This window comes from Thermobia domestica, chromosome 13, assembly GCF_964235325.1.
Source record: "Thermobia domestica chromosome 13, izTheDome1.hap1.1, whole genome shotgun sequence".
Taxonomy (NCBI): Eukaryota; Metazoa; Arthropoda; class Insecta; order Zygentoma; family Lepismatidae; genus Thermobia; species Thermobia domestica.
In genome coordinates, this window is record NC_137466.1 from 196,846,767 (window position 1) to 196,872,567 (window position 25,801).

Consider the following 25,801-nt stretch of genomic DNA (forward strand, 5'->3'; position numbering starts at 1 on the left):
TTGCCCATAAGCTTCCCCATACGTATGAACATGTTTATCATTACCCTTGTTTTCTATAATGTTTAATGTTGCCAGTATGTTCTGAAAAGTCACGTCCCGTCCACAGAAAATTTCTTACTCACCTGTGAATAAGTACCGAGTTTTCCATAGCAACTAGCCCATGCATTCGAAGACACATCAGCAATGCAATCTTTCCGGATATTCGGAGATAAAAATAAATAACGTTCCACTGTAAAATGATTAATAGAATATTTATTTATGAAGTATTAACAACAATCATGGTGGTCATTTTTAAAAAAAAATGTTCGAACAGAACTCTCTTCATCAGTAAACTATCCTTGGTAAAGTTTTCCGAGAGAAGTGAATACTATAGTATTATGAAAAATGAAATGAAACCTTTCGGTCTTTCGTATCATGATTATGCTCTGCAGACTAGGTGTGGGTGGTTGAGGAAAGTGAGCGATTATTTTAGAAAGATTTGGTGGAATGGGAATGTGAAAAGGTAATGGGAAAATATACGGACACAATGTTGTACATCGCTAACTCATATCGCCTGGGATCGAACCTTGGATGTCATGTGAACGCTCTACCACGACATACCGTAACGTCTATTATCATCAATAGGGTTTATTCATTAAGAAATATTAGTTTGAGGTATAAAAACAATAAGGGGACTAGCCGTAGCCGGAGAATGGAATGGATTCTTTGAGTTTTACGTCCCACGTTTATGCCGGTTAGCCTAAAGGAGGCGGTTATGATGAGAAATATATGAAATGGTGGAATGAAGAAAGTGGGAGGAAACGGGAGAACTCCGAGAAAACCCACGAGCACGGTGTTTGTCCACCACGAAGTCCACATGGCACGAGCTGGGATCGAACCAGGGACCCCGAGCACCGGAGGTGAACGTTCTACTACTGAGCCCCCCGCCGTAGTCGGAGACTCTAAACACCGCAGCCTGGTGGTTAGAGCGTTGGATTCATGTCTGCATTGTCCCGGGTTTGATTCCCGGACAGTGCTTCCCCCAATTTCCGGCGTCCACCCAGCGTCGTGATGCAAACTGGGAAGTCACGTGAAGAAAAGACGTTACGGTCACTAGGTCCACAAAGCGCTGACCACGCATTGGTCGCTAGGCTCGACGTAGTTCCAGCAATCGCTAACAGATGGCGTGGAGCGGCTCAGGCGCACAAATCGGGCCGTTACGCCACGTGGTTTTTGGTATAAAATTAACAATATTCGAGCAAATAACAAAGTCTTATTTTCTTTCGAACATGTTGTTAACTTTCTCTTTGACAAATTTACCTCATCTGGGTTAATCCAACTAAAAATAATAATAAAAAAAATAGGATGTAAATTTTAACTAGTTTCCTCAGAAGGCAAAATGTTATAAACTCTGTGAGGGAAGGGCAAACATGTATGAGTATTATATCTTGTCAGTGGAAATATCCTACATTGCCTTAGGGGTGTTAGTTAAGGGCTTTATTATAACGTTCCCTCTAGTTTCCATTTCAGTAATTTGGAAGGGGGAATGCACAATTTTCATCAAGACTATTGAGCTAAGAGCTAACAAACACTTCACAAATCCTAGGAACAGCAGCAGCAGCCCTTAGTTTGAAGAGCAAACTGCCAACAGCACAAATGGATAGGATTTTTGAGATAGGAAGGGTGTGTACGTACCATCAGGGTTGGTTTTTCTAACCCTCTTACAAGAAATGTTTGTAAGACATTTTTCTTTCTTCCTCTGCCGTTAGTTTGTGTGTGTGTGTGAAAACGACACAAACAAAAGACGTACGCCGACCCGCACCGTCTTGTTTGTTTAGAAAAGCATTCTCTGTCTCTCTTCTGTCGCTGAGAACTGTTCCTCGTTCGTACTCTTATTAAGCGTCGAGAACTAGGGAGAAAAGAGACGACGCGCGGGAGGATCATGGGATTACGTCCCTGCTATCGTCACGCCACTGCATTCGAGATGGAAATTAGACACACGCTCACTCTCTCTCTCTCTTTTTCTCTCGTCTGTCCACCCCTCCTTTTCGAAGTGCGAGATCCGCCCCTGTAGCACACAGCTCTTCTTCTTCTTGCGTTGTCTTTGTGAAAAGTACCTTTTGTCTTCTGAGTTTCTGCGGGATTGAATCATCCAAGTGGAAAGTTCGTAAATTTTTTCCCCCTCTCCAGAGCGTGATTTCAATGAATGGTATTCGCGTGCTTCCCTCTGTTAGCTAAATCGAGAACTTTTGCTTAGTATTTAATTTTTTTAAAAAAAAAAAAAAAGGAAATGCAAAATATGAAGAAATAATGTATTTCTTTGGTAAGTATATAAGCTATAAACTGTAACATTTCATTTGATTAGCGGACATAGTGAGAGCTCCTTCGTGGCTTACGCGCCTTTGGTGTGGGAGACCCGGGTTCGATTCCCGGCGGGAGCTCATGTGGTTCGGATTCCACGTTAATCAGTAGGTCCACATCTCATATAGCCTCGCTGCCGAACGGGACGTTAAACTCAAATTCAACTCAACTCAACGGACAGTGAATTATTGTTCATATTGTTTTTTCGGAGTTACCAGGGGACCAGGTTAATGCTTGGTGCGTCCTCTCTTTTATGATATCCTTCCAAATCAATATATTTATAAAAGAATACCTCTGGTGTGTGTAGTCTCTAGTTCGATCCCCGACCAAGTAACTTTGTAATGAACAACATTGTGTCTGTGGGTTTTCTCGGGGTATTCCCGTTTCCTCCCACTTTATCATTCCACCGATTCTTCTATCATTATTCATTTGCTTTCATCATGGTCTCTCTTATTCTAAAGGACTTAATTTATGGGATGTTAAACTTGAAAATTTCATTTTATTTTATTTTATTTATAAACGAAAATGGAATAAATAAATAAATAAATAAATTTCCTTGGAATATTTACATTTTTCTGTAATAATACATAATAAGGATTCTTGTATCTTGCGAACCTTTCTTAGTATAATAACTTTTTTTTTTTTTTTGGTAAAACGACACGTGTCAAGTTTTGTCAGACACGAAGTTAACAATATTGTGTTTGCTACGCGTAGATACACATTTTGTGAGATATCTGCACCTGTCAAGCTATTGCCTACGCTCTGTATATTATAAATAAGTCGACGTTTTTGGAGAAACTATACTGTGTAGAATAGTTTTTTTTTCATTTTTCTTAAAACTTGCTTTTTCTGACTTGGTTGTGTCGTTTTACAAAAAAAAACAAAAAAAAAAACGATTCAACCATTAATGTAACTAGAATATTTTGCTGGGAGTCCATACTTTCACTTTCATTTTAGCGTCTCTTTCAGCAATTAGGCTATATAAGACGTGGACCTACAGCTTAAAGTGGAATCCGAACCACAGGAGGTCCCGCCGGGAATCGAACCCGGTTCTCCCAAAGGCACGTTCGCTAACCGCTTAGGCACGAGGGACTTCTTACAGGTCAATGACTCTTTACTTCTGAGCATTGAAACAACGACCTCAGTTTCAGCTGTGAGAGATCCAACGGTACTCTATGGGGGCGATAATCTGTTGACCCCTCTCGTATGCATATGGTATAATAATTTTTTAAGGTGCGTGTAAGGTGAGCTAACCTGAAGTTACAGCTATTTTGCGGTGCGCCATGGCTGTCTCTGTATAATCAAGCTAAAACAGCACGTTTGAAAGTCACAGGTGGATATATACATAGTATGAGATGTCTATCGCAGCAGACCTCAACAACTGACCTAATATCTCCCTCTCCGACCTGTTGATATGGGGCTCTTCCAAAATCTTGCCCTTTTCATAGCGTTAAGTGCATCCCTGTCTTCGTGATCAAAATCAACAAATCACTAGTTTCATTGCCGCAGTTATTCACTCTGCACGAACTTTAATACCACAGTTTCATAATTCGCATTTCGAGATAATTTCTACAAATTGAGAATCTAACCAACTTTCTTCCGAAAATTGCTTCCTACTTGCTGCTGTTTCATGTGTGAATTATTTCCTAGCAGAGTGATCCCAGGTTCAATTCCCGGTGGGGACCCTCAGTCGAAAAAGTGTAAGTTTTTGTTTTCAGGCCAATCGTCCTGAGTGAGGTTTTCCTTATTAACACCGGCAAATGCTGGGGTATTAATAAACATACAGGTCCCAGGCCACTTCCTTCCCTTTCCTCTGATAGTGTGATCGCCGAAGACGTCATCCGTCATACGTGACGGGCTAACATGGCCATAGATGCCGAAAGCCCAGAAATCTAATACCTAATCCTAATCTTAGTGACGGGCTAACATGGCCATAGATGCCGAAAGCCCAGAACTCTAATGCCTAATCCTGATCTTAGTGACGGGCTAACATGGCCATAGATGCCGAAAGTTCATAAATCTAATTCCTAATCCTAATCCTAATGACGGGCTAGAATGGCCATAGATGCCGAAAGCCCAGAAATCTAATACCTAATCCTAATCTTAGTGACGGGCTAACATGGCCATAGATGCCGAAAGCCCAGAACTCTAATGCCTAATCCTGATCTTAGTGACGGGCTAACATGGCCATAGATGCCGAAAGTTCATAAATCTAATTCCTAATCCTAATCCTAATGACGGGCTAGAATGGCCATAGATGCCGAAAGCCCAGAAATCTAAATCCTAATTCTAGTGACGGGCTAACATGGCCATAGATGCTGAAAGTTCAGAAATCTAATGCCTAATCCTAATCTTAGTGACGGGCTAACATGGCCATAGATGCCGAAAGCCCAGAAATCTAAATCCTAATTCTAGTGACGGGCTGACATGGCCATAGATGCTGAAAGTTCAGAAATGTAATTCCTAATCCTAATCCTAGTGACGGGCTAACGGCCATAGATGCCGAAAGTTCAGAAATTTAATTGCTAATCCTAATTTCGTAGCGTATGCATCTGAAACAATAGCATCCTTTCTTGTTTTTCTTGGTTTGGAGGGGGTAAGAGGGGTGAGTCCTCTGATATAAGTTAAGTTTCACGTTTATCACTAGTGTAGTATTATATTATTAATTAAAATGTGTACGTTTCTCGAACTCGTGGAATGCAAATTACTTTCTCTCTGAGCTCCCAAATGACCCCCTGATTTGAAAAGGCAGCCAAAGATGAAACTAAACGGAATCGGCAGCTCTCATAGGCCACTCGTACAGTATTGGTCTACATGGTGTAGCCAGAGGAAGAGTGTTTTGAGAGAAGACATCAAGTTTTGTCTAGTAAAGTTTGTGGAAATCAAGGTGACTGGTACGTGAACTTCAACATTAAGTCCCAAACGTGATCAGAGTAGCTTTAGTGGTTGGGGTGCTACGGGATGAAAAGCATTGTCTAACTAGTTCTCTATTTTTGTAGTTTCCCGACAGAAAGGTAATATGTTATGTCAAGACGAGGAAGTTAGCTACGGACTGTCTCAATTTGAGACAAAATGCCTATCAGTAATGACAGAATACCTATGATGATGATCATGACATTAGGTGACAAAATAAACGTGACATTTTCAAGCCTAAGTCCAAGTAGAACTTGAGGCGCCTTTATTAATATAAACAGACGAATGCCCTCTCTAGATTGGACGTTACGTACGAATTTCAGGGGCGTCATTTGAGTAGGATACGAGGAGCAGTTGCCCCCCTTGAGTTTGAGAAGTCCATACTTCTTAATCAATTGTATACTAATATTGTAATAAAAAAAGCGTGAAACAGTTATGTCTGTGTAGTATCTTGCTCACCCTACTCCCGCTGTTGGTACTGTTGAGTCTCTTAGATACCTTGCGTGGGTGGTGGTCGGTTGTGGGTTGTGTGGAAAACTCATTTGGGCTCGCATCTAAAAGCAAACATTATTTGTTTCACATCTAGGTATGAAATTGTAAATGTCTTATGTGCTGAAATCTGTTGCCAGTTTTGTTGTTTTGCCGTACTTCGCTGACGAACATAAATAAATGTTTTGTCCTATGTTCGTTTTTTTCTGTGAAAATCAAATGAAATCTTTGAGTTTTACGTCCCACGGTTATGCCGGATAGGCTAAAGGAGACGGTGATGATGAGTAATGAATGAAATGGCGGAATGAAGAAAGTGGGAGGAAACGGGAGAACCCCGAGAAAACCCACGCACACGGTGTTTGTCCACCACAAAGCTCACTTGGTGGGGTCTGGGATCGAACCCGGGACCCCAAGCACCAGAGGTGAACGCTCTACCACTGAGCCACCGTGACCCCTTTCTTTTTCTGTGGTAATATATGAAAGAATATAGAAGTGGGTGAAGAACAAATAACGAGCACTGTAGCAGTTTCACCCAATGATAAATTGTAAACAAGTTTAGGGTAGAAATTTGTCACATATCATGTTGTCCTGTTAGAAATTGACAATTTGTTTTCAACGAACTTAAAAAGTTTTCTACTGAATTCTCTATATCTGTGTCTGTGTGTGTGTGTGTGTGCTATTTGCGAATTTTTCAATTTTGAGCCCTCCGTTTGACAGAGCATCAAAAACTATTTGAAACAAGTGATATAATTTTTCGCGTCACTCTTACTGTTCCCGAGAGATATTGGCCCAAAAAAGTTCCGATTTCGGAAGATTTAAGGAGCCATCTCTCGGGAACCGTAAGTCATAGAGATATCATATTGGTGTTGATCAATACCTAAGAGGATGGTGAACATTTTGGTGCCAAATAGTAACCGGTGGTTCCCCAGATATTAACCAAAAAGTTTGGATTTTGGGAGATTTAAGGAGCCGTATATCTCTTGAACCGTAAGTCATAGAGAGATGATATTTTGCGAATTTTTCAATTTTGAGCCCTCCATTTTGAGCATATGTCTTCGTAAAACAACATATGGTAGAACGTTTTAACAGAACTCTTAAACAAAACATGTAGAAAAATTTAGTACTCAAGAGAATTATAAATGGATAGATATATTACAAGAATTGTTGAATGAGTATAATAATAAAGTACATAGAACAATTGGTATAAAGCCTGTAGCAGTTAATAAGAAAAATGAATTCTTTTTAAGTTCATTCTGGCAACGCTCTTGGAGCATTCTCAACTTTTTTTTTCTTAATTCTAGAATAATGACATTTTCTTGATTTCAAGAATGCACTTTTTTCCTTAATTTCAGGTGATTGTCATACCTCATTCCCACAATGATCCTGGCTGGCTGAAGACCTTCGAGAGCTACTTCTACTACATGACGAAACACATCCTCAACAACATGGTGGAGAAGATGCAGCAATTCGAGAATATGACATTCATTTGGACGGAAATATCATACCTCGCTCAGTGGTGGGATAGGTGAGTAAAACCAACTTTTTTATTCGCTTTTCCTTACAACGCGCGAATACCTTTTTATATTTTTTTGGTGGCGTGAAAAGAAACCGATCGTGGCATAAATGGACGCAAGGTGAAGCAGAAGGTTATAACTCGATACATTATTATTGTTACTATTACGAGGGAGGTTCGGAAACTAAGGTCACAAGGGCGATATTTCTGAGATTTCGTCTGTTATAGAGGAATAAGGAATGTGCAGTAATTTTACTACGTGGAGTTGGCAACTGTGCATAGTTTCAGCCATCCGCCACCATCGGCGCTAGTTGTAGATAAACACAAATGGCGACTTGTTTGGAAAACTGGTCTCGCGAAAAAGTCCGCTCTCTGTGGACGGAACAACGTGTAACCGCAGCTGAAATTCACCGGCAGCTGCTAGAGGTTTACGGCCAGGACTTCTCACCGAGGGCGTTATCTTCCTTTACGACAACGCGCACCATGCTGTTGAAGCAGTTTCTCTGGGACATGATCGACCACGCTCCCTATAGTCTAGACCTTGCTCCAAGCGACTTTCACCTGTTCTTGCACTTGAAGGAGCACCTGAGAGGCCGTCGATTCGCTTCACACTAGGAGGTGAAATACTTCGTCACAATGTGGCGGAACATGCAATTACCAGTAAGGAATATTCAAACTCATCCCACTATACGACAAGTATCTTAACCGATATGCAGACTGTGTCGAAAAATAACCTAATGTATGTACTGTCTGTTGGGAATATTGGTTGTATGAAATAATATATACACGTATCACTGCAGGGTTTACAATCTTACTTTTTGATCACTCGCCGTATTATACTTTAGTTGTAACTGAAAAAAATAAAAAAAAGTATTGTGAAAATTAGCTAGGATCAACGACTGAGAAAAATGTTAGGAATAGTAGGAAAGAAAACAACAATTTTTAGATGTAATTGAAAAGAGGAAGAGAAAGTGATTAGAACATTGGCTGAGAAGGAACTGTATAATGAGGTAGTGATAGACAGTACAGTGGTAGTGCAAAAGAGTGAAAACGCAAAAGAGGCCTCAGTTGATGGACAACATTAAAGTAAGCAATTACTACGTGAGGACGAGAAAGTTAACTGCAGGTTTTGGTGTATGAAAGCGTCTCAATTTGCTAAAATGACCTGTGAATACTGTTAGAAATGAAATGAAATCTTTCCGTTTTCCGTCCCACGGTTATGCCGGTTAGGCTAAAGGAGACGGTGATGATGAGAAATGAATGGAATGATGGCATGAATAAAGTGGGAGGAAACGGGAGAACCACGAGAAAACCCACGCACATGATGTTTGTCTACCACAAAGTTCACTTGGTGCGAGCTGAGATCAAACCAAGGACTCCACGCACCCAGACGTGAACGCTCTACCACTGAGCCACCGCGACCCATTTGATTTTTTAAAGTTTAGCGTCCCTTTCAGCAGCGAGGCTATATGAGACGTGGACCTACACCTTAACGTGGAATCCGAACCACATGAGCTCCCGCCGGGAATCGAACGTAGGTTTTCCACGCCAAATGCGTGTACACTAACCGTTTATCCACGCGGGATCTCTAAATAAACTAAAGACTCGAATAGGAAAACTTAAAAATTATGCCATGTAAGAGCACACATTGAGAAATTTAAACTTAATCCACTTATGTGTGAATATATATATATATATATATATATATATATATATATATATATATATATATATATATATATATATAGCGAAAGAGAGAGAAGATAAAATATGAAATTGTGCGTTTTGTTACGAAAATCCTGAAAAAGTAGATCCGTATGACTCTTTCATCCGGAAACAACCGATTGGCACACACAGAAGCACGAACACACACACAAAAATCTACAAATCCATAATACAGTTTATTTCCGAGCAGTTGTAGCTTTTCTCCAAATCTGAATTATTGAGCAAGGAATTGTGTGGATGGGAGATGAAATATTAAAAAAAAAAAAAACTGTGAAATGGAGGAAAAACAAACAGTAGGAAAATGTACGAGAATAAAAGAAAATATAAAAAGACCGAAATACGCGTTTCAATATTGGAGAGAAACTACGTAGTAAAAAAGCTGGGATATATTTTGGCGACCGTGAAAGGATTTCTTCATTCTTATCCAATTTCTCATAACTTATATGCACAGTACAAATCGACAGTTTTTCATTTCTTTTAAAAAGGAAAATTTAACCTCTTAAAGGCATTTGCATTTAGTCATTTAAGTCGACAATTTGAAAATATCACCCTTCTCCATTGTTCTCGAGAAAAAAAAGGAAGAAAGAAAGAAAAAAGTGAGGAATGTAATAATAAGACCTTCATTTTCTGTTCCGCATTTTCGTTCCTTCCAGAGCACCACCCTTTCCGCCGCGACGTGATATACAGAGATATAAAGCTTTTAATCTAATACAATCTCTTTACGTACTGTATATCCAATTTTTTACCCATCGTTTATGCCTATTTGAAACTCCTTTGTTGTTCTTCTTTTGTTTCTTCGGAAAAAGGGTAATAAGCAAGGATCTTATAAAATAGAGGATCTGCCCTTACAACAAAATCTCGAAGCCATACGTCACAGTTTCGCTACCCCTACTGTGACCACTTCGCCCAATAGGATCGCAATGTTTTGAGCCAATAATCATGGCGGAAACGAAAGTAGCCAATCAGACGATGGTAGAAACGAGAGTGACCAATCAGACGTGCCGATGCTCGGTTGCTTTTTGACTTCACCGATTTAATAGGATGAAGGTACATATGGGCACATCCTCTATTTATAACATCCTTGGTTTATAAAATTCGCATATTTTGGAAGTACTAACAATATGTTTGTCTCGATAAACGTACAAAACGCGGTCCGACAAATAAAGTAACAAGACAGGAAAAGCACATGTGAAACGAATCATGACCACATTTCTTGGAATTCGTGTTATTATTCAGATCAAAATCTTTTGTCATCACCACGAATTCTGTCAAGGAATTTGAAGCTTTATATATATATATATATACAGGGGCGGATCCAGGATATGATCAAGGGAGGGGCTAAACCATATTTTGCCGTTTTATCCAGTGTAAAGCAGGATTGAAGCCCATTTTATCCAGTGTATACCTGAGCGTCAAGGGGGGGGGCTATAGCCCCTCCCTTGGATCCGCCACTGTATATATATATATATATATATATATATATATATAATTATGCTTGTTGTTGTGTATGGTTGCGAAACATGGTCGCTTACTCTGAGGGAGGAACATAGACAGAAAGTGTTTGAGAATAAAATCCTGAGACGAATATTTGGACCCAAGAGGAACAGGAATGGGGAATGGCGGAAACTTCATAATGGGGAACTACATAATTTGTACTGTTCACAAACATTGTTAGGGTCATCAAATCTAGGAGGCTAAAGTGGAGACCCCGAGGGGACCCTCTCGGGAGCTCCTGCCCGAGGGAGTTTCTTCAATCCCGGCCCTGCCTGCCTGTATACCAGCGTTTCCCAACCGGTGTGCCGTGAATGGGCCGCTGGTGTGCCGCGAGGAAATCGAAACAAAATTACTACTTCAATAGCAATGAAATTGCAAGACATAGGGAAACATTTATATTTGTATTTCCCATTACTAGGAACCTCCACTATGAATCTACAATTGTAAGTTTCATACCGTGTTACTTTTCTGTACATTTTTAAATGTTGAAAAAAGTATTTTTCATTGTTATGACCATTATTGCTTCTTCATTGTTGCAGACTATTTCGTAACTTGAAATGTTAAAATATCATTCAATTCTTTCAACAAAGCAACATGCATATAAATCACCTACATTTGTGTTTTAAAAGTAAAAGATTTGTTTGTTCGTTCGTTATTTAGTGATCTCCCTTCATAGCGAAAGGTTGGATACAGTTTGCGAAAAAGAAAGAGTATTTTTAAAGACCTGGGTCCAACATTTCATTGCAATTGTTTTCTATTTCTAAATTAGAATGATAATAAGCATAATGATTTACCACGGGGGAAAACCAGTGATCGAGCTTTCTTTTCTGTGAGAAGGAGATCAATAATAATCACACACACACACACACACATACAAAATACCACGCTATTTTATATTTATAAATAATAATTTCTGAGTGTGCCGCGAGAATTCAAGTTACACCCATAGTGTGCCGCAAGTTGAAAATGGTTGGGAAACGCTGCTCTATACGTTCACTGGCTTTCACCTTTTGCGTAGAAGTACTGTGCACACGTCGTGATATTCTCATATCTCATCCTGGATCCAATGGTTTGTGTTAAGTCACAATTTGAGTGTGATGCCAGTCCCTTATCCTGCAGGGGTTTCTTCCTTTTACAGGGATCAAGAAACCGTTACTCAGATACCTAAGAGGGAGATATAACAATAGAAAATAACAATTATTTCACTGAAATAGAAATATAATTTTATTCTAGAAGTTCTTAATATATTTTTATAATGAAACAGCTTTGCCCGAGGATTTTTTTTTTGTAGTCTGGTAGTCGTTGTGTTAAAAGGAGAATAACATGTCTATTTGAAAATAAAATAAAATAAAATAAACAGACATTGCTTTCTGAATCCAATTCCTTTACATGATGTTTCGTTGGACCACTGTACATCAAAATGCTAGTGACACACATACACACACATGTTATATATATATATATATATATATATATATATATATATATATATATATATATATATATATATATATATATATATATATATATATATATATATATAAACGAGTGTAGACCAAGAAAATCTCGTAGGCTGCTAGATGTGAATTGGGGTTAATAAGAAAAGCAAGAAATAGGGTTTTGGAATCGACGAGGGTGGAATTAGGGTACAAGAGGTGGAGGTAAAGGGGGCAGGGGGAAAGCCGGAAATAATCGTTGAGTGGCGTGTGTTGGCGAGAAACCTGATTTCGGAGAACGTTATTACTACTAACACGGAACGTTGTTTTGACAGTGTGCCGCAGCTACACACACTCGCAGCAGCCTCTGAACCAAGCGTACATGGGGGTAAATTAGGTCGAGTGAGGAAAAGAAGGAGAGAGAAAGAGAGAGAGAGAACAGAACGGAAACAAGTCTGAGTTGTACGGTGGATGGGGGCTTTATATAGGATATATGAAAAAAGAAGCACGAGATATACGTAGAGGGATAGAATCAAGATGTGTTTGACCAATCTGGAAGTTAACAAGGTTTCATTTGTAGGTTCTCTTGCCTCTAATAAAAGAATAAAAAATAAAACTAGCGCATGGAGTTTTACCGTTCGTCTCTTGCCTCATACCCGCTTTGCCTGCAGTGCTTTCTTGATATTTTTATCGTCATCGTTGTCATCATCATCACCATCATAAGAGTGTAATGTTACCATGGATACAACACATTTAAAATGCAGTGGAATACGTTACATGTAGAGCGTTAAACTGACAGCGCGAGTTATAGTCAACGACCTATATAACAAATCCAACTACTTTTACATTCCGTGACAACTTAATTATTTTAAGTTTAGGCTGCGTGACAAAGACTTGCAGACAAGAAAGAATATTTTCCTCTTTTTCTCTTTTGGGTGTAAGCTATTTTATATTTGAAGTCTTAACTAGTCAGATGTTATCATAAACTTGTATTTTAATACAGAATGGTTTCTTAATTATGGCAATTTAAAAATTCCATTCCACGTTAACCCAACAGAGTTGAGGAACTAAACGGCGTGACAAGCATCTTGGCATTTGAAGGCGGCGCTCCAATTTCCCTTTAAATGCTGCTAGCAAATGAGAGGCCAGCGGTATTGCCACGTTTATTTTGTACACATCCACGTCTATCCCCTGCCACCTGATCGCGCTGTAGTTTGTCTGCTTGGGCATAGCCACACCCCTTTACCACTTGGCAACGTTGTGCCAGAGCTTGCGGTTTATTTGTTTAGCTGAAATGCCAAGATGTTTGTCACAGGCTTTAGTAGCAATGTGAACTAAAACACAACCAATCGTGCTTCAAGACGATGTGATGACATTGAATAACCCAGTTAAAATATGTGCCCTTGGACTACCCGAAGTTGACAGAACGTTAGGAAAATTTTTACACAAATTACAAGGAAATATGAATGTGTTACGCGGTCAGTGACCTTGGTTGCCTAGAAACCGTGTAAGAGAGTACTGCAATGATTGGCGAGCAGTTGTTCTTTTTGTTTCGTTTACAGCTTTGAATATCTGATACATTAAATGTTTGAATTATTAGTCACAAAAAAGTCACAAATGTACGTTCTTTTTCTCGACACTTTGATAGTCAACGTGATACCAACCATTGTACAAAATACACTGTATCCACGTTCTCCTAGAAGATATTCATTAAAGAGGCTACCACAGAACAGAAAAGTAAATTGTTTGTCATCAGTTGCTTTTCTTTTTTTATCTGGTGGTAATGAAATGAATAACTTCTTTCACCATTAAACTAATTGCAAAATTTGTGTCTTAAGACTCACCATAATCATTTTTTCCTATGTAGTCGTTAATTTTCTTTCTTTCTTTCTTTTTTTTTTTTTTTTTTTGTGTGTGTGTAGAAGACCACTACAACAAAGAGTGTCTGATCCGTTTCCACTCGATTGCTGTCGATTAAGGTTGGTTTAAAGGGACAAGTTTTGCCGATAGATGTCACTACAGTCTTCCTATCTCTATCATGTTTTTTTTTTTTTTTACCTTTCACGAAAATTTGCAATTTCTCTTACAAATTTCAACCTAGAGACTTCAAATTTTTAGAGAAGGAACTTCATAACATGTCCGTGCCAATTTTTTTATTAAGAATTTTCTTCATTTTTGAAACAGTTCCATTGTTAAAGGTTTGGATATCCATTTCAACAATCAAGCCATTTCATCAATGAACAAAATTCTAGATAAGAAATCGGCACGGATTGTTGCCTTCTATAGATTATGAAGTTCCTTCTGTAAAAATTCGAAGCCTGTAGGTTGAAATTTGTAACAGAAATCGTGAATTTTCGTGAAAGGTAAAAAATACATGAGAGAGATACGAAGATTATAGTGACATCTTTGGGCAAAACTTGTCCCTTTACACCAACCTTAAGTACACAATAACTGCTGATGTCCACCCTCTTAAGCTCCAAAATTACAATCTCCTTACCTTCTGAACAGTCAACGTGACTCCAGCTGTTGCACGAAACATATAATACTCACTGTTCTCCTTGACTGTCTTCACCAAAGAGGTCATCCTAGAATAGACAACACACAACTTCCTCGCGAAATTACGTTTAAAAAAGTAAAATATGCATTTCAATTACGTTTCTAAAGTAAGATACTAGTACTTTACTTTAGGGACAACTACCATATTTATTAGACATGCGATTACGACGTAAAGTAAGTTTACGATTTGTATCATTATGCAGAATTAGATGGTTCTGTATCTCCTCTAAACCATTATAATACATACCTAACTAATATAACTAACAGTGGCTTCTTTAAGGAGGCTATCGGACTCAACCCCCCCCCCCCCCCCCGAAATAAATTGGTAACATGCAAAACTTCATTAAAATTTTTCGGCCCAAAAGGAAAAATTTAAGCGCTTATTCACGTGTTGTGCATAGCCCCCTCCGGAAACAAAATCCTAAATACGCCACTGTACACAATAGTACTGAAGTGTTATATCAGGGGTCCCGGAATTCTTTCCCCGATTATATACATTCATAAGGCATAAAATATGTCACATAAATAAATACTTTGTATCGTGAATTGCATGTAACATATTCAAGTTTTTGTGTACACAATTAATACATTTGTACGTGTGATCCTTTCGTTGCCCGGAGGATATCCAGGCAATATTCCGATTCCACCCATATGTTGGTCAATATTACACGAGAGATGGGTGTTATAACTTCTGCGCAGTAATGTTACGATGCCGTTCACTCGTGTTTGGTAAACCTAGTCCTTGACGTAACTCATGTTACCTTCGTCAGCTATATGTTATATACGTCCATTTGTATGTGAGATCCTGACTGCCTATATTGTTTCATACGGAAAGTACGTATAGATGGAACACTTATAAAACATGCGTTTTCAGTTATACGTTTGTTCTACGTTAAGTCCAAAAACTACAGGATTTACAAATGTAACATACTATTTTACGTATGTCATATACATTTTTTCTCAGTGTAGCTTTGCCAAGGACAACAAGTGTCAAAGATCCGAGATTACCTATTTATTCAACGTATTTCCTATCGAGATCAATGCACTTTTGAGAGAGTTGTTGAAGCTTTTCTAGCCCATGCAAAAGAAAAAAATGTCCCTCAAACCAGCTCTCAGAAGCCTGAGTGACGTCAGAAATGTTCTCAAAACGGCGACCCTTCAGGTCATTTTCAGATTGGGAAATAGAAAGTAATCAGAAGAGGCCAGGTCTGGGTAATAAAGTGGGTGGTGGACCAATTGAAATCCCAGGATGGCCAATTTGACAGCAAAAATATTATTACCGTGCATTATCGTGCAACTTCATGATCCCTTTTGTGAGCTTTCCACGGCGTTTCTTATTAATTGCCTCTGTCAGCTCGTCTGGAAGATTAGACCGGTGATAGAGGCGACAATCGGTAGGCAATCTACCATTATAATGCCGTCTTTGTCCCAGAAAACGGACGCCAGGACTTTTCTGACCAATTTCTGGTTACGGAACTTTTTTGGGGGCGGGGGAACTACTATGATTCCTTTAACTGTTCCTTGTTTTCGGGATCATAAATATGGGGCCAGGTTTCATTTTCTATCACTAGTCTAGCCAAAATGTTATTTGTCTTTTAAAATAGGCCAAGATGGCTTTTGATGCTTTGATTCGTTCTTTCTTTTCATCCGTACTCTTTCAAGTTTCGGCACCCATTTCGCTGAAAGCTTGCATATATTTAGGACTGTTGTAATAATATAGCAAAGTCGCTGCTTCAAGATGTCCAGTGTTTGGGCAATCCTTTCGGCAGATATTCGACGATCCTGAATAATCAGCGCATGGACAACATCGCATGTTTGCTGGTCTTTTGAGGTTGACGGGCGTCCGCTGCGTGGCTCATCTTCCTCCGTGAAATGACAGTCTTAAAACGTGATATCCAGGTTTTTTACATAGCTATATGAAGGACATTTCTCCCTTAATGTTTGGCACATCTACATATGTGAATTTTCTTTGCAGACTCTCCCTGGAGCCTTAAGAACTTCATAACGGTCCTCAGCTTCGACGACGTAAAACTTCCTCGTGCGTCTTCCATCTCACTTTCTATTTGAAATGACAGATGTTCTACAGCTAGAATTCAATTGATTTTAACACAGTTACGTATTAAGATATAAGGCTTTTATATGTCAATAACGTTATTTGTCTACTTTAATGTAAAGGAAACAAAGCCATGAGCTTTTCAGCTCTCCTCGTAAGTTGTTATTTTTAAATATATTGATCTAAACTTATTGTATTGTCCATTGATAAATTATCATACAAATGTGAAAAGGCAGGTCTAAGATAAGGGTCGAAACTTACAATTTTCAGTCTTTGACAAAAGAGTTTGATAGATGAATGCTGTCCTTGACAAAATCGCGTTTCTAAGAAGGCGTTAAAAGTTAGGTACATCGTTTAAAAAAAATACTCCTCATTTTAATACGAGATTTTTTTCATAGTTTAGTAGTCTGTTGTATTTAGATGGAAACACTGCTCAAATGTCGGCCATTTTGTCTTGAAAAGAGAGAAAGAAAGAAAATAGGTATCGGAACTGATTTCGCGTTGGTCATAAAACTTTCACGTGAAATGGATAGACGCTGTCTGATATATTTCTTAGCAATTGGCTAAAACTGGTCAATTTTTCAAACGTCTGAAGGATGGTTAGCGAAAGAGGTACGGAAATCTGAGGCAGAATTAGATGATGTTGACGTCAGGAAATCTATTTTGCTCTCGTCAGAAGGTTTCCTCTCGTCTCGTGTACCACATGACTTAACATGAAACCAGCTCTTCCTTCTTCTTCTCCCTTTTTTATGCTGACAATTTTTGGCTAGATTAATTGATGTGGTAGCGCTTTTAATCTTTCATCAGAAGAAAACTTAAGGGGAAGTTCTTGACTAAGCAGTATTTTCTTTATTGAATTTCTGGTTTTTCATATGATTAAGAAAACTAATGAAAAGAGTTTTAGAAGCTCTTCTTTTTTTATTTTTAATCCCCATCAACGTGAATTTCAGCTTTAAAGGAAAATCTCTTCTATATAATATATCAACGTGTACTGTCACGTGAAACTAGAACTAAACTAGTATTATATATGTATCCAGAGCGCTATTACCTATTCACGAAAAAGATCTGAAAATGTATAGTTAGACATTTCATTGGATTGAATACAAACGCTGTTTCTAGTTACGTGTTTAATAGGGATGTTATATGCCCCTTCGTAGCCAAGTTGCTAATATGCATCATCATTTATTATGCATGTACTTGCGGATTTCCAAAATCCGTACAAGTCTTCTTTTTCTTCTAAGCTTTTTTTCCCGTACTTATCTAGGGTCGGCTTTTTGGATTGCTATCCTCCACCTGTTTCTATCTTGTGTATCTTATCCACTGTGACACCACACTGCACCATATCGTTCTTAAGAGTCTTCATCCCGGCGAAATTAAAATACCGCTAATTTTACAGTAATTATGTGATATCTTCAAATAGATAAAAGATAATTGAAATATGGAACAAGAGCGCCCTAGACAATATTATTTTGCGTGACGTACCGTTATCGCAAGTCAGCTAGTGGCTTTCCGTTTTCAGCTGTTTAGAAACGCGAAAATAAATGCCGATTTTCAAAATGGCTCGAAATCGAAAGCAGATAAGTGAGTCGTGATAACGGTTTCTTATGTAAAATAATATTGTCTAGGGCGCTCTTGTTCCACATTTCGATTATCTTTTATCTATTTGAAGATATCACATAATTACTGTAAAATTAGCGGTATTTTAATTTCGCCGGGATGAAGACTCTTAACACAATCTCCCTACTTCTTCTTCTCCTGGCCTCGTGCTCGTTTCTCACTTTAGTTCTATAGCATCCACTCGGTGAGATATGTATTCAAAAGGTCTTCTTCTTACGTGTCCAAAACATCTCACAGTATAATTTCTTGCAGTTTTTCTACTCCTGGTCTCACCTTTACACCTTTATTATTCTCCCGATCACTTCATTCTTAATTTTGTTCTTCCGCGTCACTCCACAAACATCCACAGCAGCATCTTCATCTCAGCAACATGCAACTTTTGTTTCTCTTTCTTCGTAGTTCAGTATTCTACTCCTATTATGATAAAAAGGCCTTGTGTCCATCTTAAACACATACTAAACCCAACTTTCTTACAAGGCTGTCTATAATCTTTATTATAAATTAACTAGAAATGTTACAGTTTCGGAAGCATGTCACTTCCTTCATCAGACTACAACTCCAACTGAAATCATAAATAATATTACACCACTTGTTGTCTCTACCAATCAGGAATCACTTTTCATTAAAATTCAATATATATGTCCATTGTTGTGACAATTTTAAAACAACAAATTGTCACAAACATATATTATTTATGATTTCAGTTGGAGTAGTAGTCTGAAGAAGGAAGTGATATACTTCCGAAACTGTAACATTTCTAGGTTATTTATAATAAAGATTATAGATAGCCTTGTAAGAAAGTTGGGTTTAGTTTGTATTCCACTCCGTATAGTATGACAGTTTTCACCTGTTTTGTGAACTTTTCCTTTAAGGCGCATTGGTACCCAACGGTTATACAATACTCCTGCCGCGTCTCTATTTCCTCCAACAGCTGCTAATTCTGCGGTTTACATTTTCTTCTATTCTGCTTTAACTTATACCAACCTGATAAACATCAAAAAATGGGAGATAAATGAGAATTATACTTGTAGAATGAACCGAAACATTTCCAAGTATTGATAACAATTAGGTACCACCTATATGGGTAAAAATTAAATAGGTACACTCATGTCCAAAATTATCGTGGCATGTCTATAAATATGTTATTGTAGGAATATAATTTGATAACGAATTCGCCCGTTATTTCTTATAACGTTAGTATGTGTATAATCGGCAAATATATGTATGTGGCAAATTTCATGTCAAGAGAGCAATAAATAAGAACAATAAAACGAAAATATTTTTTTCTGGTCCATTTAGCAACATTTTGTTTTACTCATTCTAATTTTCGTATTTATAATTCTTTTCCTATGAAGTTTACCACAAATATACATTTCCCGATTATACACATAGTATCAGTATTAAAAGTCCCCTGCAAAATCATTATCAAATTATATTCTTACAAGAAGACAGCTATAGATATGCGACAATCATTTTGGACATGAGTGTACAATAGAAGTATGCAATTAGTATGCATGGATGTATCTCGCTACATTGTCCTGTCTGTAGAAATGTTCTAAAAAAAAAACTAAGGTCAGAATTATGGGCTATCAAATACGCACAACACGATGTTAACTGGTCGGAAATTCGTACCCAGAATAAATTCCGAAAGACTAACTCCAAAAGCTTTGTTACCTACTCGAGCGTGACATCAGATAGGAAATCGTCGGGTGATCAGATAGGAAATCGTCGGGTGTGGCTAAAATGTCACAAGTAGAATCTCAAACTTGACAGGTCAAAATTTGTCCTCACTACTTCCTATGGAAATCAAAAGCTGCCAGATATTGCGTACATTGAGGGCAAAACACTTCCATGTAGCAGGATTTCACACTCAAGTCAATGGCGGGCGATTAAAATGGACATAAATGAAATCAATGACCAAAAAGTAAAAGAGAACAGGCTGAATCATCGTGGCGTGATCAATGAAGAAATAAAGAAGTTGTAATGAAGGAAATGATGGTATTTGTTAATTTCGGAAGATAATTGCTGGCCTCCCGGGAGATAACTATAAGGTTAATTGCTATACATTACCATTTGTGATTTTTTTCTTAAATTTGTAACAAGTTAATTGGAGTAAGCTTAACCGAACAAAAGCAGTAGTAGAGACAGTTCGTTTGTGATTGACGTCACTGGCGATGTTGCTTGAAGCGATAATGAACTCCATGGTAAATGACCAGCCGCTTCGTTGTTGAGGAAGAATAACCTTCCGTATATCGTAGCTGGGCTCTCATAGATGGAGAAGACCAATCGATGAATAAAATTCCTTGTCCTTTGGCTCAGAGTTCAGACGGCACAACAATATTGTTACTTGGGGACAGGGCCGGCCCTAGGTAATTTACCACCCCGTGCAATGGCATCATTTGCTACAGAAGAACAAATTTTAAAAGCCACGATTTTAAGTATGCTGCCACATCATGAACAACGAAGAGAGAAAGAACACTCGCACTCAGAAAGGCCGAAAGACTACAAATACAATCTCGTGTTTGTTTTTTCTTTAAATAATAATATATTATGTTAGTGAAAGATAAGGCAAATAAACCTGTGGTGGAAAGATGGTAATCATTTTTATTGAATTCAGTATCGAGTTTCAAGCAATTCCAGTGCAACTAGTTCTTTTATCTTTATTTCTTGATTTTCTTCTACATCTGTTAAAAAAAAATTTAAAAAAAAAACTTGTTTCCACCTTCAATGATAAGGAACTTGTTTGTGACAAAGCCAAGACTAGTTTTCATATCAAAACTGTGATAACTAACTAAATGGAACAGATGTTCGCTGCTGTTCGAGAATTGAGTTCTTGTATTTGACAACAATCAAGTAATTCATGCTTTTATTTGGCTTTGCTTCAGCACTTTGACTTTAAACGAATGCAACCTGAACCTGATCTATGAATGTAGTATTCAAAGAGAAGGTCAGTTTGGTAAATTTAACTATCATCATCATGAAGTCTGTTTCCAACAAAAAGTATTTATTTTAAATAATATAGTTATGACAGATGTTGCCTCCCCGTGCAAATGCACGTGTTGCACATATGGTAGACCCAGTCCTGCCTGGAGGCATCTGTCTTAAACGAAAGTAACAAAGTATTGTTACTTGGAGGACAAAAAGTTAATATTCCTTTGGTTTTCAGCTCGACTAAGTTGTTTTTCATTCTTCTCCATAAGGGCACGATGAATCAGTGGTTGGGGTCTCACGGGCAGTGCGAGGGTGGATAGGTGCTGATTGCCACGGGTGCTGACTGCCACGGCCAATTATTGGTGCTGATTGCCACGACTGTCGCTGATTTCAAATTTAAAGGTGCTGACTGCCACGAGCCTGAGAGAAACTGTATTTGGAAAGAGAGGAATTAATCTCTCATACTAAATTTATGATTATTAAAAGCCTGCAAAGAAATAAGCATGTCATTTGAAGGACCAATTCATGCTGATTACAACAGGTAATAAAACTCCTGTACGTTGAGAACTGTTCGAGATATTCAGCTTAGAAGTTTATATGAGAAAATGAGTGGATGCACGTTTCAACGCGTTAAGTGTTCTCTCCCATGGCGAAGCCTGATGCTTTGAACTTGCTATTGCTTGATCACTGGGGTCCATGACGGATGGCAAAGACATAATGGTTAAGAAGTTATAAGAGAATTTCACGACGATTTGTGCAACCATTTGATGTGTTTTGATTCCGATCAATCAAAGATTATGGCAGGAGATTTGTACATAGTATGAAACTTCTTCATCCGGACGTTATAATGTACCAACGAAACAATCAAATAAAGTTCGTGTCCATATAAATCAGTTCTGATCACCGCGATACATTGGATTGTTTCAGTTTGCGTTCTACAAGGCAAGTTACGAACAAATTATAAGCCTATAACTTTTGAATCACTTGTCGAATTTTCTTTTTGCTTTGGTTCTGCGAATTGTTCCCTTGACTGATGCAACGCAATTGCACATATAAAATGTTCGTGGTGTAAGAGAGTCTTTTGCCTGCGTCATTTTTTCATAAAACAGAAGAACAACAGTTGTCAATTTTCATCTCTAACCTATGATTATTGTGAACAATGTAATGACTAATTGTATCTAACAAACCCGTTAGTTATTGCAAACTTTTTTTCTACTACTTCCAATAGCTTTCAATTCGTATGTCAATATTCGTTACTAATCATGTTGTATTTAACACATATCCTCATTTTCTCATTACTCCTCATTACTTAATGTAATGCGCATATCCTCATTTTCTCATATAAACTTCTAAGTTGAATATCTCGAACCGTTCTCAACCGTACAGGAATTTTATTAGCTTGTTGTAATCAGCATGAATTGGGGCTTCAAATGGCATGCTTAGTTTCTCTGCAGGCGAGTGCTTTCTCCTGAACTTCCCTTGTGAGGTACAGCCAGCAGTGCATTTTTGATGGAACTTTCAAGAGCTGGTCGAAACAATTTGCGCAGCAGTACACAGTTCATGCTGACATAGGGAGTTCAAGTGAGAACACATAAATCGTACCAATTTTGTACGCACCGCTCCCTGACAAAACTGAAAGTACATTCATGTCCAAAATTATTGTCGCATATCTATAACTGTCTTCTTGTAAGAATATAATTTGATAATGATTTTGCAGAGTACTTTTAATACTGATACTATGTGTATAATCAGGAAATGTATGTTTGTGGTAAATATCATATGAAAAGAATTATAAATACGAAAATCATAATGAGTAAAATAAAATGTAACTAAATGGACAAGAAAATTTTATTTTCCTTTCATTGTTCTTATTTACTGGTCTTTTGACATGAAATTTATCACGTACTTGTCTTTGCCGATTATACACATACTAACATTATAAGAAATACCGAGCGAATTCGTTATCAAATTATATTACTAGAACAACATATGTATAGTCATGCGACAATAATTTTGGACATGAGTGTACATACAGAGACCTGTTTACCTTTGTTAGGAGTTGGTTTGAACAACACGATCCTAAGGTTCATCACGTTTCTTTCATGCTTCTTGGCGTCCGGTAATGTTACGTCTAGCACTAGCAACTTTCTCTCAGGCTCGTGGCAATCAGCACCAATAATTGGCTGTGGCAGTCAGCACCCGTGGCAGTCAGTACCCCACCGCGAGGGTTTCACGGTTCGATTCCAAACCTTGTGACTTTATGTTGGACAACATCGTGTTTATTGTCTTTTTCGAAGTTCTACCACTTCCTCCTAAATAATATTCCTTCAATTCCTTTCATAATTATTCAGTCGTAGATGTAGAAATTTAATTTCCATTCTTCTCCATAACCACATTTTGAAATTAGTTTTTTTTTATTTTTTGCTTTCGTAATATCCAAGTTTCTGCTCTATTTAATACTGAATTCTCCATAAATTCTTTATTCAGCGCTCCAGAAACTAACAAATAAAAAGTTATCCTTTTACTAACCATGCCTTTAAATTATTGTTTGAGAGAAACATTTTTACATTTTGTCAACACTAGTAAAAACCAAGGACACGACAGATATGTTTTATTTCATTTCAGCGTTTTATGATTTTTCTATCTGATCTTCATTTCGTTCTTCCAATTGGTCTTTTCCTTTCTGTTTATGAAATTGGCAAACAAAATCCTTCCCCTTCGTAAAAAAACATTGAAAAACGCTATTCCTGTAGACGATAATTTTGAAAGTTTTCTATGAGCCATATTCTTTCGGTATGACGAGCGAAATCTTGCGTAGTTCACACATTTTGTTGGCTTTTACGACACACATCAGGGACAAGCAAAGACAAAAGAAACGTGAAGCACAAAAGAAAGAAAAAAATAAAACAACCGAATAAAGAAAATCGAAGGAGAATGAACGATAGAAAAGCAAATTTTGTGTGCTTTCTTTTCTCTTTTCTTGATGACATCAGCAGGTAGACTAAATGGAGGGACGAATGGACGTAAAGAGCAAACGACATGTGCCAATCAGATGTCTTTGGAGTGCGTACCCTCTTGTGGGACGCACTTTCCTGGCTTGTAGTCAAAGCTCTCCAGGGAGCGCCACCGTCCAGACCGGAAGATTGGATAAAGTGGCGAAAAAGATCACGGCATCCCTGGGGAACACGAGATGATGCTTGCACATACACAAACACACACACACACACACACACACACACACACACACACACACAATCACAAAAAATTGTTCGACCATGCGCGATTTTTTCTGTCTCTGGAAAACACTTTTATAGCGTTCACTCTTAGATCCTGTTTAGCTAGCTAAGAGAAGCTTACAAGCTTTTTACTCAACTGTAGTCGGAATAGCTAGGGAGCTTCGACAAAATCAGTGTTTTAAAGATGGTCTTTCTCATTGTTTCCACAGCGAAAAATTAGCTTTTTTTTAATCATTCCCAAAGACTGTCTTTTTCATAATTTCCAAAGGCAAAGATTGTTCTGCTCATAACTTTCAAAGCTAAAGATAGTCTTTCCTATCATTTCTAATAGTAAAGATTATCTTTCTCATCATTTTCAAAGCAAAAAATTGTCTTGGTCATCATTTCCAAATCCAGAGATTGTCTTTCTGGTCATTTCCAAAGCTAAAGCTTGTCTTCCTCGTTATTTCTAAACTAAAGATTTCTTTCTCATCATTTCCAATGGTAAAGAGTATTTTTCTCATCATTTCCAAAGCAAAAAAATGTTTTGGTCATCATTTCCAAAGCCAGAGATTGTCTTTCTGGTCATTTCCAAAGCCAGAGATTGTCTTTCTGGCCATTTCCAAAGCCAAAGCTTGTCTTCCCCATTGTTTCTAAATTAAAGATTTCTTTCACATCATTTCCAAAGCTAGCGACTATCTTTCTCATCAACTCTGAAGTTAAGGCTGTCTTTTTAATCATTTCCATAGGTAGTCTTTTGTAAATAAACACGTCTACAGTATTTTGGATTGTCAATATTAGTCGACTTTATGGCTTAAGTAATCTGAGGGTTCATCGCCGCTGAAATTAAACTACGATTCTATACTTTTGCCAAGCCAATGTACTTCCGATTGTTATTACACATCTCTCTAAGATTTGACATTATATTATCTCCTTGCTTCTTCTTCTTGATCTACCGAAAGATATATTTACCTCAGGCTAGACGACACTTTTATTATTATTATTATTTCCAGAACATGCTAAATGCGTTTGGAAGAATTCTTCAGAGAGGGCAAAACATTGATACATTATAACAAGTGATATTTCAAACAGAAATTACCAAAGAAAATAATGTGTTTTGACTAAAAATAATTACAAAATTGAACGTAGGAGGTTCCATAGTATACTCTTCCATATTCAATCTAAATCGGACATGGGGGCGCGGTGGCTCAGTGGTAGAGCGTTCACCTCCGGTGTTTAGGGTCGCTGGTTCGATCCCAGCTCGTGCCGTGTGGACTTTGTGGTGGACAAACACCGTGCTCGTGGGTTTTCCCGGGGTTCTCCCTTTTCCTCCCACTTTCTTCATTCCACCATTTCATTCATTTCTCATCATCACCGTCTCCTTTAGCCTAACCGGCATAACCGTGACCGGCATAGTCGGTGACCTGTAATTATTCTCAAGTTTAGTGTTCTGAAACTTTCTAAGTTCACCCGTTTGTTTCTCTTCTTGCGTCCAACCGTTTTTTTTTTTTTCGATAAA

General features: G+C 38.0%; 1 protein-coding gene and 1 non-coding gene across 2 annotated transcripts in view; both read left to right on the forward strand.

The window, feature by feature from the left end:
• alpha-Man-IIb (alpha-Mannosidase class II b) overlaps positions 1 to 25,801 on the forward strand; it is a 629,055-nt gene that overhangs the window by 510,447 nt on the left and 92,807 nt on the right. The window contains exon 3 of the mRNA XM_081737196.1: positions 7,095 to 7,267. Within this exon, the coding sequence (XP_081593322.1) occupies positions 7,095 to 7,267 (173 nt within the window). The remainder of the gene's footprint in view (positions 1 to 7,094; positions 7,268 to 25,801) is intronic.
• TRNAR-CCG (transfer RNA arginine (anticodon CCG)) lies at positions 25,480 to 25,551 on the forward strand. Its single transcript has one exon. It is a non-coding gene; the product is annotated as a tRNA-Arg (tRNA).